At 34.9% G+C, this 14021-nt stretch overlaps 1 protein-coding gene across 2 annotated transcripts; it reads right to left on the bottom strand.

The window, feature by feature from the left end:
* Positions 1 to 613: 613 nt before the first annotated feature.
* f11r.1 (F11 receptor, tandem duplicate 1) lies at positions 614 to 9847 on the bottom strand. 2 transcript variants are annotated; one of them, XM_084114588.1, is made up of 10 exons: positions 9613 to 9847; positions 6482 to 6544; positions 6101 to 6217; positions 5834 to 5974; positions 5125 to 5327; positions 4650 to 4752; positions 2346 to 2453; positions 2145 to 2157; positions 1979 to 2039; positions 614 to 1795 (listed from the first exon to the last, which is right to left on the bottom strand). In XM_084114588.1, the coding sequence occupies exons 1-10, from the start codon at positions 9653 to 9655 to the stop codon at positions 1760 to 1762; spliced, it is 888 nt and encodes a 295-aa protein (XP_083970714.1). In that variant the 5' UTR covers positions 9656 to 9847; the 3' UTR covers positions 614 to 1759. The 2 variants fall into 2 exon arrangements, with proteins under 2 accessions (XP_083970714.1, XP_083970715.1); XM_084114589.1 differs by lacking the exons at positions 614 to 1795; positions 1979 to 2039; positions 2145 to 2157; positions 2346 to 2453 and adding an exon at positions 3623 to 3701.
* Positions 9848 to 14021: the final 4174 nt, after the last annotated feature.

Below are 14021 nucleotides of genomic sequence, written 5' to 3'. Positions count from 1 at the left end.
ACAAAATGATTTGAGCTTCCTGCTGGAGCGCTCATGTCATTACAGTTTGAGAACGGGGTCACCAGTCGGAAGTCAATCTCATTTGCTCCGTGAATCGACAACCATCGCTGTCGCTGTCTGCCACGGGAAGAAATATAATTCGACGGAGTCTATCGCGGCTCGACGTAGAGTTCGAAATGTTGTAGAAATGCGCGTCGCGAGCGAAATCTATCAGTACTTGTTACATCGGTTCCTTCTAGACATGACTTATTTATGAATGGGGGCTTGACTGAAAGCGAAAGCAGCCTATCAGCAGACGGGGCCAGGCCGGCCCCGCCCCCCTCATCCTTAAAGTCGCAGTTTTCAAAGGTGACGTTGAGCAGATCAGATGCGATCAGCGCAGTTCAGTGAGAAGCATCATCGTCGTTGACGTTCTCACATTCAGCCGAACGTTCTTATGTAACTGTGCGCAGGTAGAACGTATCATGTGGAAAATACTTATATTTTGTAAAATGTTAAGGGTCGTATATGGCCAGAACAGAGAAAGCAGTATCTTGAAAAAGAAAGCAGCGAATGCCTTGTGCAAATAATGTATTTGGTTAAATATAAAATTGTATAAAAGAAAGAAAAAAAACCCCAATGAAAATCATTTTATTATTTTTATGTTACAGACATCATGTTGAATCTCATAGATACCAGTAGATGCCAATGGTAAGTCAATTTCGACAGTTTTTCGAAGCTGTGCATAATTTATTGTGGTCCTACACTGCCTCGTAGTGGTCATATTCAAAATATTTTAGATCTCATCAGGTTATTGACACGAAAATAAAATGAAATAACTTGAAAATAAATATATTCATTCATACTCTCAACCTACGTGACAGAAAAGAGATATTTCCACAAAGCGTCATATTGTTCAGACAACCACAGATAACATTGCTTAATTTCACATTCACAAGGAGTTTTCTGCATGAGCAGACTGTGTGGACCTGCTAATGGAGGAATGTGAGCATTACATATAATATTGCATAGAAGTCATAATCAGTAAGTTTAATTTATTGGAAGAACGGGAACAAGTCAGACATTAAAACTTAAATCAAACAAGAAAAACAGTTTTGTAATTTGTTTCCAGTTGAACAATTTAAAGAGGTCAATAAAGCATGATTTTAAACTCTATAACATCCAATAAAAACCAGAAAGAACTATTTACATTTCATGAATGAAGTACAAAACACATAAAAACACAAAGTACACTATCATAAAAAATACCAGTGAAGTAAACAAACAACAACTACAATGTACAGCAAATGTTTATATCAAGGAGAAGGGGGATTATTTCCTGAATGGGGAACATTCATAGTACCTTCTTTTCCCCAGCTTTCATCCCATAGTGCAGAATCACGTAGAATTAGCCTTGGATGCCTCAAGCCATTAATAACTAAACAAATTCATATTGCTAAGCATATTACTGTATATTAAAGGATTGATAATAAACCCTTTAAGTTTGTTAATAAATTACATTTCACTTCACTGCTGCAAAAGAGAGACACAGGATTTAGATTCCTGAAACTAAATCTGTAAATTTAAACTACTGCACACACATTTATGATTAAAGCTTTTGGACATCTCTATGGTCAACTAGTGTGGTAGGAACAGGGCAGGGAGGCACATTTGATGTCACACTCTTTACATTCAAACAGATCCTGATTTTGTATGAACTTCAATAGAAAAAAATTGATCTAGGCAACAAATCTTGACAATTCATCCAAAGCAGCACAGGCTACACCACAAAAGATGATTTCTGTCTGAATTCCCCCTGAAACAGACACACAAAACAGTGTGAAAATAATTATTTGACCAAAACCACTACTGTGGTGGTAGAACAGAACACACAAATAGAAATGGACATTCAAAATGAACTACTGCAAACAAAATTCCAATGGGGAAATCAATTCAGCGGTTTAATATTTACACAACTAAGCATGCGTGTTGTACTTACATCTCCATCATCCCCCTCATCTGCTCTAGGCTGGGTATAAACAGCTTGTGTTTTCGGCTTGCTGCAAGAGATCATTTATATCATTTTAGAACATATTTAATGCAAGATATAGTATTATATAATATAAAGATTTAAAGTTGTATGTGCCATAGAAATAAACTCTTACCTTTCAGACATTTCTGTGGGGTGGGGGGGGAGACAATGCAAATTAGTCAAATAATTTTGAATAATTTTTTTTATATATATAATTATTGTCGCTATGGCATCTAATTGTTTGATTTTATAATTATTCCCCTCTCACTCACTCACTCACTCACAGACAAAACAGACAGACCCACACACACACGCGCGCGCAGTAAGAACTTACTTGGAAGATATCCCTTTTTACTGGCAAACCAGAGAGCAAAGAGGAGCAACCCTACTGCCAGCAAAGCTATGATTACTCCCGCAACAATGCCACCAACATTTAGATCACCTTTAATAAAGAAAAACAACAAATTAAAGTCAATCAAGACATCTGTTTGAGAAGCAAATATCATAAATATCAAAAATCATACTAAAAATCATAGAAGATCGTCATAAAGATCAAAATGTAGCTTTTAAAATAAATGGAGAATTTTCAAGCTATGGCAGAGAGAGGAAGTTAACACCCATTCACATTAAGAATGATAACTAGATAACTACATCAGCGTCCACACCAACACACTGATGTTCTGTTTATTAAAAGTGCACGCTGCAGTTCTGTCGTCTGCCGCTTTAAATGCTCAAGCTATTTAAAGTCAAGTGGATTCTGATTGGTTGTTACCTAGTCTAAATCAGTTGTTAACTAATAAATCACAGACTGATTGGGTTACAGTAGATAGATACATAAAAAAATGTATTTCCTATTCATTGAATGTTTTCTCTTAAAACTCAAAGGCTGATTGTAACGCCTGCTGAAGCGAAAATATCCTGCGCATCTTCTTCAATCATTGACCACGTCCCCAACCCCTCACTGTGCTCCCCTCATCCTTCACTTCAGCACGTTTGAGCTTCTGCAAGAACCAATGAATAATATGTGAATAAAAGCCTAAATTAAATCTGTTCATCATATAAAGCGATCGTGTCTCTTCAGAAAATTTGGACTAAACTTTACAATTGTGTAGAAAGAAACACTGACAACAGAGAGTGTAATGGATTAAAAAAAAGGCTGTCTATGAAGTAAATGTATCTAATTAGTGGAATATTAAACGAAATATAGTACGCCTATATAGCTGTGGTGCACGAGCTGGTAAACGGAAAACACGCAGTGGATTGTGCGTGCAACGGCACAGACGTCCAAGCTTGTCGAGCGCATCCCTTTTTCACAGACATCAGTGGATAGTTTGTAGTTCAGTCGGATGTCAGATTTTTCAACCATGTCTAAAATAAAGCAGAGTTGGGAATCAGATCTTAACCACGTTTTTACTGATGAGGAATACACAGAATTTATTGTACAAAAGCTAAACTGTTTAAAATAAACCCGGATCTCGATCCTACTTGTCACCGATGTCGACAAACTTCACCTTGGATGCACGACCTGTTGCAGTTTATTCAAATATAAATTTTTTTATGTCAGAACAGAACAATTTCACATGATTTGGCAACCTTTCCTCTTGTACTTTATTTATTTATTTTTCCTATAAGTAACCCTATATATAATCCCTACCTTTGTATTTGATCCTTGCTATTCTTGTCCTCTCTCCTGTCCCCGATTGATTAAGAAACAGTGAGAACATAAAAAAAGAGGAAAGAAATTGTATTTGGTTTTCCAGTGATTGTCTACGAAGGTGCAGGTTGTTTTTTTTTTGTTCCTTTTTCTTAGTAATGTTTACATTTTTGCTGTATTTTGTCTATATTGCTACCACACGGTATGTATACGTTTAGTACATATATCATTTCATATTATTTTACTTGTATTGTTTTGTAATATACTAGTATGTTTTGGAGCAAGCATTTATAATAATTATATAATTTATCATTACTCAGAGAGTAAGGAATGCTTTTGTATAATCTCATCTGGATTTCTTCGTCAATATGGTGAAACAAACGCTGTATTGTCTTTCTTTTAGTAATTCTCTGATTGAAAAGCATCAATAAAAAAGAGTTAAACTGAGTGAGTGAGTGAGTGAGTGAGTGAGACTTTAAAACGTATTGTCTCTTCTTTGAGCCCTGAATGTAGTCACATTTACCTAACATATCTACTATTAAACATTTCTTACCTATGAAACTTACTTAAACTTCATATGAAATGTATGAAAAAAGTGTGTTTAATATATCAAAACAACTTAAATTATTCTGTTTATACATTAACTGGAACTCTCCCATCATCTAGCTTTAAAATTAACCACAAGGATTCGCCACTCTGGGTCTCATGAACATAAACGATAAAATTACTTCCTTGAAGTGACTATTGCATGTACCCTTCGCTAACGGACTTGTGGAAAGGCCCTTTGTGAATAGTTTCAGTGGTTTACTTTCGTTTGGAACACTCCTACAAATGGCATCCCCTTCCCTAAGTGCCTAAACACTGTTTGGAATTCACCCCAAGATGAACGAACTGCTCTCTGAGACAACTTGTTTTTTCAAATCATATAAAAGATTCATTCAAAATGAACAAATGGTTCATGATCAACTCATCTCTATTACTTACGGACATCCATCCGCACTGTATCACCACGCTGAGAAGCACCTTCTCCATTACTGGCCTCACAGAAATATGAACCGATATCCTGCTTAGATGCACTCGGGAACTCCTGATCACACAAACAAAATTTTACAGAAATAATTCAACTAACAAAAACCTAGAATTATCCTAAAGTGCAAAAGGACATTTAAATTATAGTTATATTATACAGTTATAGTACTGAATATTTTGACCAAAGGGTTTGATGTGACAATGACATTTTATATATATATATACATACATACATGTATGTATGTTACCGGCAAAGTGTGTAATCCGACATTCTATAGAATGCCTAGGTAATGTATAGAATTAGGTAATGTATTTTTTGCAAAAAACATCAGGAATTCTATACATTGCCTAGGCATTCTATACAATACCGGGATTTCACACTTTGCCGGTAACATATACCTTATGTATATATGTTATATGTAACACTCACCAGGTTACCATTGAAAGCGTTCATCTTGTAGGTGAGGTTTTTAAAAGAGGGGAACTTGCTGGGATCGTCAGGGAGGGGAGTGTCGTCTTTGTACCACTTATAGGTGGGTGGGGGGGAGCCATCTTTGTCGAAGCAGGTCAAAAGGGCGTTACTGCCTGTTGTGACTGATGAAGGAATTCTAGATACGGGCTTGGAAGGAGGCACTGTAGTGGAGAGAATTACAGTGGGAATTGTAAGGCTAAATATATATATATATATATATATATATATATATATATATATATATATATATATATATAATTATATACATATATATAATTATATACAAAATTTAAATCAAAGCTATATATTGTGTTAAATATAAACAACACTCGACCCCACTCACTTTCCATGAACGCATCACTTTTTCAAAATATCATCTTTAGTGTTCCACAGAAAAATAAATGTATATAGTAAATAATGACAGTATTTCACATTTTTGAGTGAACTATCCTTTTAAAACCGCAGGTTAAAGGTCTGGTAAGCAATTTCAGCAGTTTTGGTGATTTCTAATAGGCTTAGCCACTGAATTAGACCACCCACGAACATTGTGATTGGCTAAAAGTAGGCTGGGCCATTCCCATTGCTGTTTAGGCTATATCTCATGACATAAACATTTGTGACATATATCAGGTAGTAATGATTATGTAAACAACACAATATGATTTACCAAGGACAGTGAGTTTGATTGTCTTCTCTCCATATCCACCATTTCCAGACACCTCACAGTCATAGTCTCCAGTGTCTCCTCGCGTCACCTTGTTGAATAGCAGTCCTCCAGAATACGCAGTGATACGGCCTGCATACTGAGCTGAAAGAAAAAAGATGCACATCTTTCCTCAAACTGTCATTTTACAGATTAACACACAATAAGGAAATGCAACTGCAAGGTTACAATGATGACTCTGGATGACAACAGTAAACTTTTCATCCATACCAGTTGGCTTCTTATCAAAGTAAATGAATGACTGAGAGCCCTTGAGATCCTTGAACTTCCATTCTACTCTGGGGTCTGCTCCAAAGTCAGCGGTGTAGGAACATTTCAAATCAGCTCCTGAAATTAAAAAAAAGGTAGTACTTTGAATAATAACGGGCAGACCTGTCCTTGGGCCGGCCAGTAGAGAGATGCTCTCCAATAAATTGTTACATTTGTAACAAACACCACATAAATTACTATTCTTCAGTGTGAAACCTATGCAGGCAGGCACCACATCAAAAGTTCTCCATTAGTAATAGGCTATATGATTGCTCATGACACACAGAAACAATTATAATTGAAAAAAAGACAAACAAACAGAAAAGGCCAAATGAAACTCACCCTCATTCTCCTTCACTTTTACTGAGGGATTAGCAACAGTAACCGTAAATTGGGCATGTAGGCCTGCAGACAGAAAGAGACGGATTCAATATTTAATCAGTAAGATTTTTTTTTTAAATCAAACTAAGCACATTATAAATTGAAATATAAATATTTTTCCTGAAACTATGCAAAAAGGTAAAGGTTGAAGAATAACTGAATATAACTGAATTTGACAATTCATGTTTGGTTATATTGATGGTATTGGTTCAATGTATGGTTTGTTATTGTTTTTATTTGCATTTTATGGGTTGTGTGAGCTTTGTATTTAGGGCTTTTATGTATTCATTTATTGTTTTACTGTACAGCACTTTGTGTCCACTTTGGATTTTAAAGTGCTCTATAAATACATTTTTGATTGATTGATTGATTGATTGATTGATTGAAGAAATACATTTGTGTTTTGAACATTTACCCTTTAAAATGACTCAATTTTGACAAACATAGCAAAGGATGTTGGGTCACCAAGACCAAGAAGAGAAAAAAATGACAGGTCAATTAGAAAGCTAACACATATTGATGCAACGAACATTATTGTGACACTAGCAAACATATCAATGTAATACAGTACATTTCATTTTAACCCTTATGCACTGTTGAATTTCTGGGTACGGAGCGGGTCAAATTGACCATATTTGGATTAAATTCAATTCCTTAAAAATCACACTATGGAAAAAAACATACAATCAGGTACATAAACAATTAACTTTTAACATCAATACTTTTCACACATTACAAAGAATAAATATCTGAATTTATGATTTAAGAATGTTTTAACCACTATTTTTAAGACTGCCGTTTGCGATTACACTTTTATAACAATAATATCTTAGTCTAAATCTAAAGTAATCTTGACAAACTATAGCCTATATCATTTGAATGCTTTCTGACACTAGTTTTCATATGCGGTGACTGTTTTACAAAAGAAATGACAGAGCAACAATAGATAAATAGCAATAGATTCTCCATTTGTGATACGGTGCCAAACTATAACACACTCTTCTCGCAAAGTTCGTTACGCATGTTTTGTGTGTATTTTAGAGATTGAATTCTGCCCAGACTACTTCTGAATAGGATGTCTACTTCATAAAAATTGGGAAATTATGGAAATATAGCCTACGTTTCAGATCACTCAACCCATAGCCTATATGGAAATCGAAGAGTCCTTATATGGTCACCAGTGGAGCCTGGATATCATCTAGTGGAAAAGTTTGTAACTGCACCCCCCAAAAAAATCTTACTTAAAAGTTCATTTTTTTGAGAGATCAACCTAAAATTTGGCACAGAACTTCAGATGTTTGGTTTAGATTTAGAGTTCCTTTGTAAAATATATATTTTATATAAAATACATAAATATATATTTTATATTTTTATAAAATTAAACATCTAGAACTTTTTTTCTATAACTGTTTTTACTTCTACAATAATGTGTGATATTTCTCCTTCAAAAAGATACCAAACTTAGGTCTGTGCTCCGAATTAAATAAATCTTTAATTTAAATTAAAGATTTATAACAATTAAAGTTGGAAAAGTCATTTTTATGTCTATGCTCAAAAACTGAGACTGACAGTTAACAGATTAAACAGTTTTGTTTTCACAAACTTTAAAAATAATAAGTTGTTAAACTCAGCAAGACACTGGCACTTCAGGACTAGAGTTAAAGAGCTCTGACATACAAAAAAGAAATGCTATTGTACAGTTGCTTTTGAATAGCTGTCAAATTGAAGCAGGAACATCGAAATTGTATTAAAAAAAATTACGTAAACACATTTCACTACACATCGGCGTGTAGAAACTTTGCATACATGTTCATAACCCTAAATAGGAAAAAGTCACAAGATTTCAAATAAGTTAAGTTAAATAGTATATCAGATAGCTTGGAAAAGGAAATATCTATAATATCAAAATATTTTTTCCATACTGAAAAAAAGGAAAAGCAAATTTTTAGCTTCATACTTCACAGGGTAGTAAAAACTAAAATAACAAAATATATAATGATATGTAGGCTAATAAATGAAAGCCAGAAAATGATGGTATGGCAGTTACAACTGCTTTTCCACATTTCTTTTTGAAATTCACATTCATAAACATGTTTTTCTGACAATTCTTTTATACGTTTTCCAGCCTATTTGCCGTTCTAACCAGTTTTTCCCCTGTGAACTTGAAGGTAAAGTAACGTGTATAAACAAACATGATTGGCAACTCAAATACTCTAAATTCGACAGTTTCCCCGTCTGATAAACAGGATGTTGTGGTTGTGTGTGTGGTTGTGTGTGTGGTTGTGTGTGCTGCTATCAACAAATAACTGGGTCCGCGTAACAGACGGAGTAGCCTAACGTTACTTATAACACTTAATAACAAATACGTCACACTTTTACAATATTAATCTACTGCGACTACACTGTTGTTAATTGTTTTTATCTGGGCACGCTTCCTGGAATGCCTTTCAGCTGTCACATATTCCTGGTTGTTGAGCTCGAGTTTCGGATGGGGGATGGGCGAGGTGGAAATACAGGTTATCCAGGTGATACCGCCGAACCATGAAAAGCCTTCTTTCACGTTTAAACAGCAATACAACTAGATTTAAGCAGCTGTTTCTGTTCGAAACACAAAACGTAAGTTACAATAATTAGGTTTCGTATGAAAGCAGATAAGCCTAGTTTTGCTAGCTACGAGTTGCTTTATCCAAACGTATTTCGAACGGTTCTTAATTGACAAGAGCCGACAAAATAACGATTCGTAACCGAATTGGTTAAATAGGTCACATTTGAGTGACAGGTTACTTTACAGTGATGTTTTCTGTTCTTGCAGACCTGTAACGTTAGCCTACTAATTAAACTAGCCTAAGCCTGTTTTAAACGCTAAACTCCATTATACGCAAATAGTAATTACATTTTTAATGTAATAAATAGGAAAAAAAACATGTAAAGACAAGTAGTCTTTTAGCAAAATAGTAGCTAATTAAAAAATATTCAAAGTTTATAGACCTACTGAATAATTCACAGCAGTCATGACACGTAATAAAAAAAAATGTAGGCTAATGTTAGGCTAAACATGATTCAAACACTGAAAACATGGACGCCTAACTTACCTGAGACTGAGATAGAGAGGCACACAAAGACGAAGGTCAACATATCCACTCTGAAACGATAGAAGTCTTCCAAAATATTCCACTTTTCTAAAAAATACCTGCTTTTCTAATATGTTACTAGAACTCTTAGAGAGTTGTGTATTTCCTAGGCCCTCGGTAAGCCAAGTCAAGATAAGCTGAAAGGGTGAAACTAAACGCCCTTCCGAGTGATACCGTGTTACCTGTGCCGCGTTGTGATTAGTTAGATACGAGACACTGTGGCACTCCCACTGAATGACGTAATGAAAGTAAACGCAGGTTCAAGGAAGACAAACTACTTATCAGAATAAACACATCCTTGTTGTGAATTATATATACATAACTTGTGAATTATATATAACCTACATAACTCAGTAAGTAACTCACATAATATATTTAGGAACAAACTAGTTCAAAGTTCAAATAACAACAAAGTCTGGGAACTTTAGATATTTATTATTTAATAAAAATTAAATAATAAAAATGTAAAATACTTTAATATTCAAAACCTGATAAACATTGTTAAAACAACAAATTGATATAGAAAGGATGTGTAGTTTTGCATTGCAAAGGTCTCATTTCAACAAATGTGTGTGGTGAGCAATGTGGAGTTATGGCATATTGCATAGGCCTATGCGAATGTGAAAGTATGTTAAAGATTGTTGATCTTGTCCCTCCATCAGTGTTTAGCTGGAACTCACAAAGAACACACAAAATATATTAGGAGTGAAAAGTGAGATTATGATTATTTCAAAGGAGCAAAATATATATTGTTTTGACCCCTTTGTTTCACACCTCCTGAGGAAAACTTGTGAATCCAGGGGGAAAAAAGGTTTATCAATTTATTTGTATAAAATTAGTTGATAAATTGACAGAATGCTTTGGAAGATTAACAGGTACTGGAAAATGAAAGAAAAGTGGTTGCTATTTTAATATGATTGTTTGTTGTTTTCCTTATATTTTCTTATCACTTCTAGCATTATTGACTCTGTAACTAAGATGTAAAATGCTTAACATTGTAAGCCAGCTGCACACTTCTCTTTGACAAAAATAATTTGACTACAATGGGTTTTAGTATTTCCTCTAGGTGGGCAGAGATAAGTATTGAAGCACCCTTGTGAGACTGGTTACCATGGTACCAGCAGATGTGTCTGTGATAGTATCAAAATAGTATTGGGCCGTTTCCCTAGTCTCTTAAAAACAGAGACTATGTTTGCTTTCAAATATCTGAGTACATATTGTGAACATTCATTTCAGTATTTTGTCAACATCTTATACAAATTAATATACACAGATTTTTTTTATTAATCACTGATGTGTCCTTTTGTATAATTTTACGTACAAATTTGGACAAAAAGTCCTACTCCTACTTATACGGAGGCCCATACTATATTGTAGATTGTCTTTAAATGACAGTTTTTGCCCATTGCTTACATACTAAAACCAAATGCTTAGATCAAAGCCTCAATACCTAAACTTCTTGTAGCATACCTTAAACACAGTGTAACCAGCTTAAACACATTGTCAACTTTGCACTTTGTTTGCAATTCTGTAACACACTTATTGCGAAACACTACAAACGTTTTCTTACATTAGACATTTCGTTCACTTTGTTTTCTTTCCTCCTCATCACATCAAGTGACTGGAAGAGTCACTGTATTGGTCATTAATTAATATGTTTGATTTTCTGAATTTGGAACAAGCCGTTGCAGCTTAGTTTCAGTAGATCATGTCTTTGGACCGAGCAGAAAGTTTTCAGTTATGGTGTTTGCATTGTTTGTTGAGCTATTTTAATTCAAAAAGACTATAGAACATAACTGTTAGGATAAATATGTTTGCATCTCCTTTTCTGTCTAATCATTTCTTGTACACCCTGTTTAGTCACACGCTCGTAAGACATGTGCTAGTTATTATCCAAGGAGCAATGTTGCATATGGTGTAATCATGGAATTGTTTGTCTCTCTATGGACTCTTTCAGCGAAGCTGACAGTCTCCTTTCTTGGACTTTATTCTATTTGTTGGTTTCAGTATGGAAGTAAAATAATGCCAAATGTTTTTGAAACAAAAAAGCCTGTTGAATTGCACTACTTGAAAAAAATAGACATTGCATTAAACATGCTTGCATTTTACTGCATTGTATTTTTAGGGCTTGCATTATATGGGCTGAAATTAATTGAAATACAACCTATAATATTCAACAGGCATTTTTCGGTCCATTTTATTTCGCTTTGCAAATTCGCTTCCACAAATTCAGTGGTTCAAATTCGACAGTAAATTCAACTGACATCCAGGAACTGCAGGAAAAGCAGTAGATTGCCGAGCATACTCTCCATCTGCTGTTAGTCAACCTCACCAGCTGTAACAGTTAGAGCAAGCCATTCATTCATAAAACTCATTTACAGCAATGTAAGTGTATTTGTGATTATTATGACGGCGGTTTTATGTTAAATTCAGTGTCTTCACGGTTACTTTTCCTGTAGCCTATACATGCATCTTTCTCTACCGTGAACGAGATTATAATGTTATTCCCTGATGCGGACGTACAGATCCAATGTTACATTTTTGAGGTTGACATATATTTTTCTTGGTTGTTTAGTTGCCTTAACTTTATATTGTGGGGTGCTGCATGCAGGCTATAGGGTTTCCCTCAATAGGCTACTTAAGGATTCCCCTGCTGGACATATAGGCTAAAACGCTTAACGTAGCTTAATGGACTAATTACAGTGATGTAAAAGACCAAACTGGCAGGCAAGCAGATGGACTCAGAATAACGCGCAAAGCTTAATGCTGAGCGTTTCCCAGTGAAAGACTGGCATAAAATTGGCTTGACGTTGGACATTCGCACATTTAGGGACCGTCTCTAAAGTGTAGGCCTATACGACATTGGTATATACGTTCCTAACTTCAATAGCATTTGAATAGAACGACTTACAGTCATAAAAACAACTGTAAAGTGTTAATTTAGTGTCCGGCATAATGCGCACCCTTTGGATTTTGGATATTTATTCAAATAAATTAAAGTTTGCTATTGAAGTTAGAAACGTGTATGCCAATGTTGTATGCAACTTTGGAGACGGTCCCTAAATGTGCGAATGTCAAGCCAATTTTACATTTATTAGGCTACATTTAATCATTTAGCAGACGCTTTTATCCAAAGCGATTTACAGTTAAACTAACAATAGGAGGACAACAATATGCAAGTGCTATGACTCTTCCCAGTTTAAGCTAATGCAATACACGTAGACATAGCTTATACATATATATATATATAGAGAGAGAGAGAGAATAGAAGAGAAGAGAAGAGAAGAGAAGAGAAGAGAAGAGAAGAGAAGAGAAGAGAAGAGAAGAGAAGAGAAGAGAAAGTGTTAGTATTAACTGATCAAGTGTTGATTTTGTGCCAGTATATCACGAAACGCTCAGCATGAAACTTTGCGCGTTAAGTTCATATTCTGAGTCCATCTGCTTGCCTGTGGCCTATATAGTAGCCTACATCCTACATTCCCAATAAGGTGAGAGTTTGGTCTTTTATATGTATTAGTCCATAAAGCTACATTAAGCGTTTTGTCTCGACGGAAGGGAAATCCTTGAGTATGATGAGGTATTGAGGGAAACCGATTATAATTCCTGTTCATGGTAGAGAAAACTGATGACATGTAGGCTACACAGGGAAAGTAACAATGAAGTTATTGAATGAAACATAAACACAGCTTTTGTGTCTTTATCATCTTTTCCGATATATATGACACAGATAATCATTTTCAATTTATGAATGAATGGCTTGTTCTAACTGTTGCTGGTCTTCGTCTACAACACGCGCTTTTGCACCTCCTGCTGGTGAGGTTGACTACCAGCAGATGGAGAGTATGCTCGGCAATCTACTGCTTTTCCTGCAGTTCCTGGATGTCAATGTTAAATTTACTGTCGAATTTGAACTACTGAATTTGTGTAAGCGAATTTGCAAAGCGAAATAAAATGGACCGAAGAATGCCTGTTGAATATTATAGGTTGTATTTTTAAAAAGTTTGAATATTTTGGAAGTGAAATATGAAAGGTGAATATGGATTATTGAATTTTTAATAATGAAAATGGGTTTGAAATGTTTTTAATTGAAATATCCACAGCTTAAATATTCAACCATGTTGAATTTCAGCCCATAAAAATGCAAGCCCTGAAAATAAAATGCAAAAATGCAAGCATGGTTAATGCAATGCTTATTTTTTTCAAGTTGTGAAATTCAACAGGCTTTTTTGTTTCAAAAACATTTGGCATTATTTTACTTCCATACTGAAACCAACAAATAGAATAACAAGTCTAAGAAAGGAGACTGTCAGCTTCGCTGAAAGAGTCCATAGAGAGACAAACAACTCCATGATTACACCATATGCAACGTT

Source organism: Abramis brama (assembly GCF_963993115.1).
Source record: "Abramis brama genome assembly, chromosome: 5".
In the NCBI taxonomy this organism is placed as follows: Eukaryota; Metazoa; Chordata; class Actinopteri; order Cypriniformes; family Leuciscidae; genus Abramis; species Abramis brama.
The sequence above is the reverse complement of the archived record's forward strand: the minus strand, read 5'-3'. Positions and strand labels throughout refer to the sequence as shown.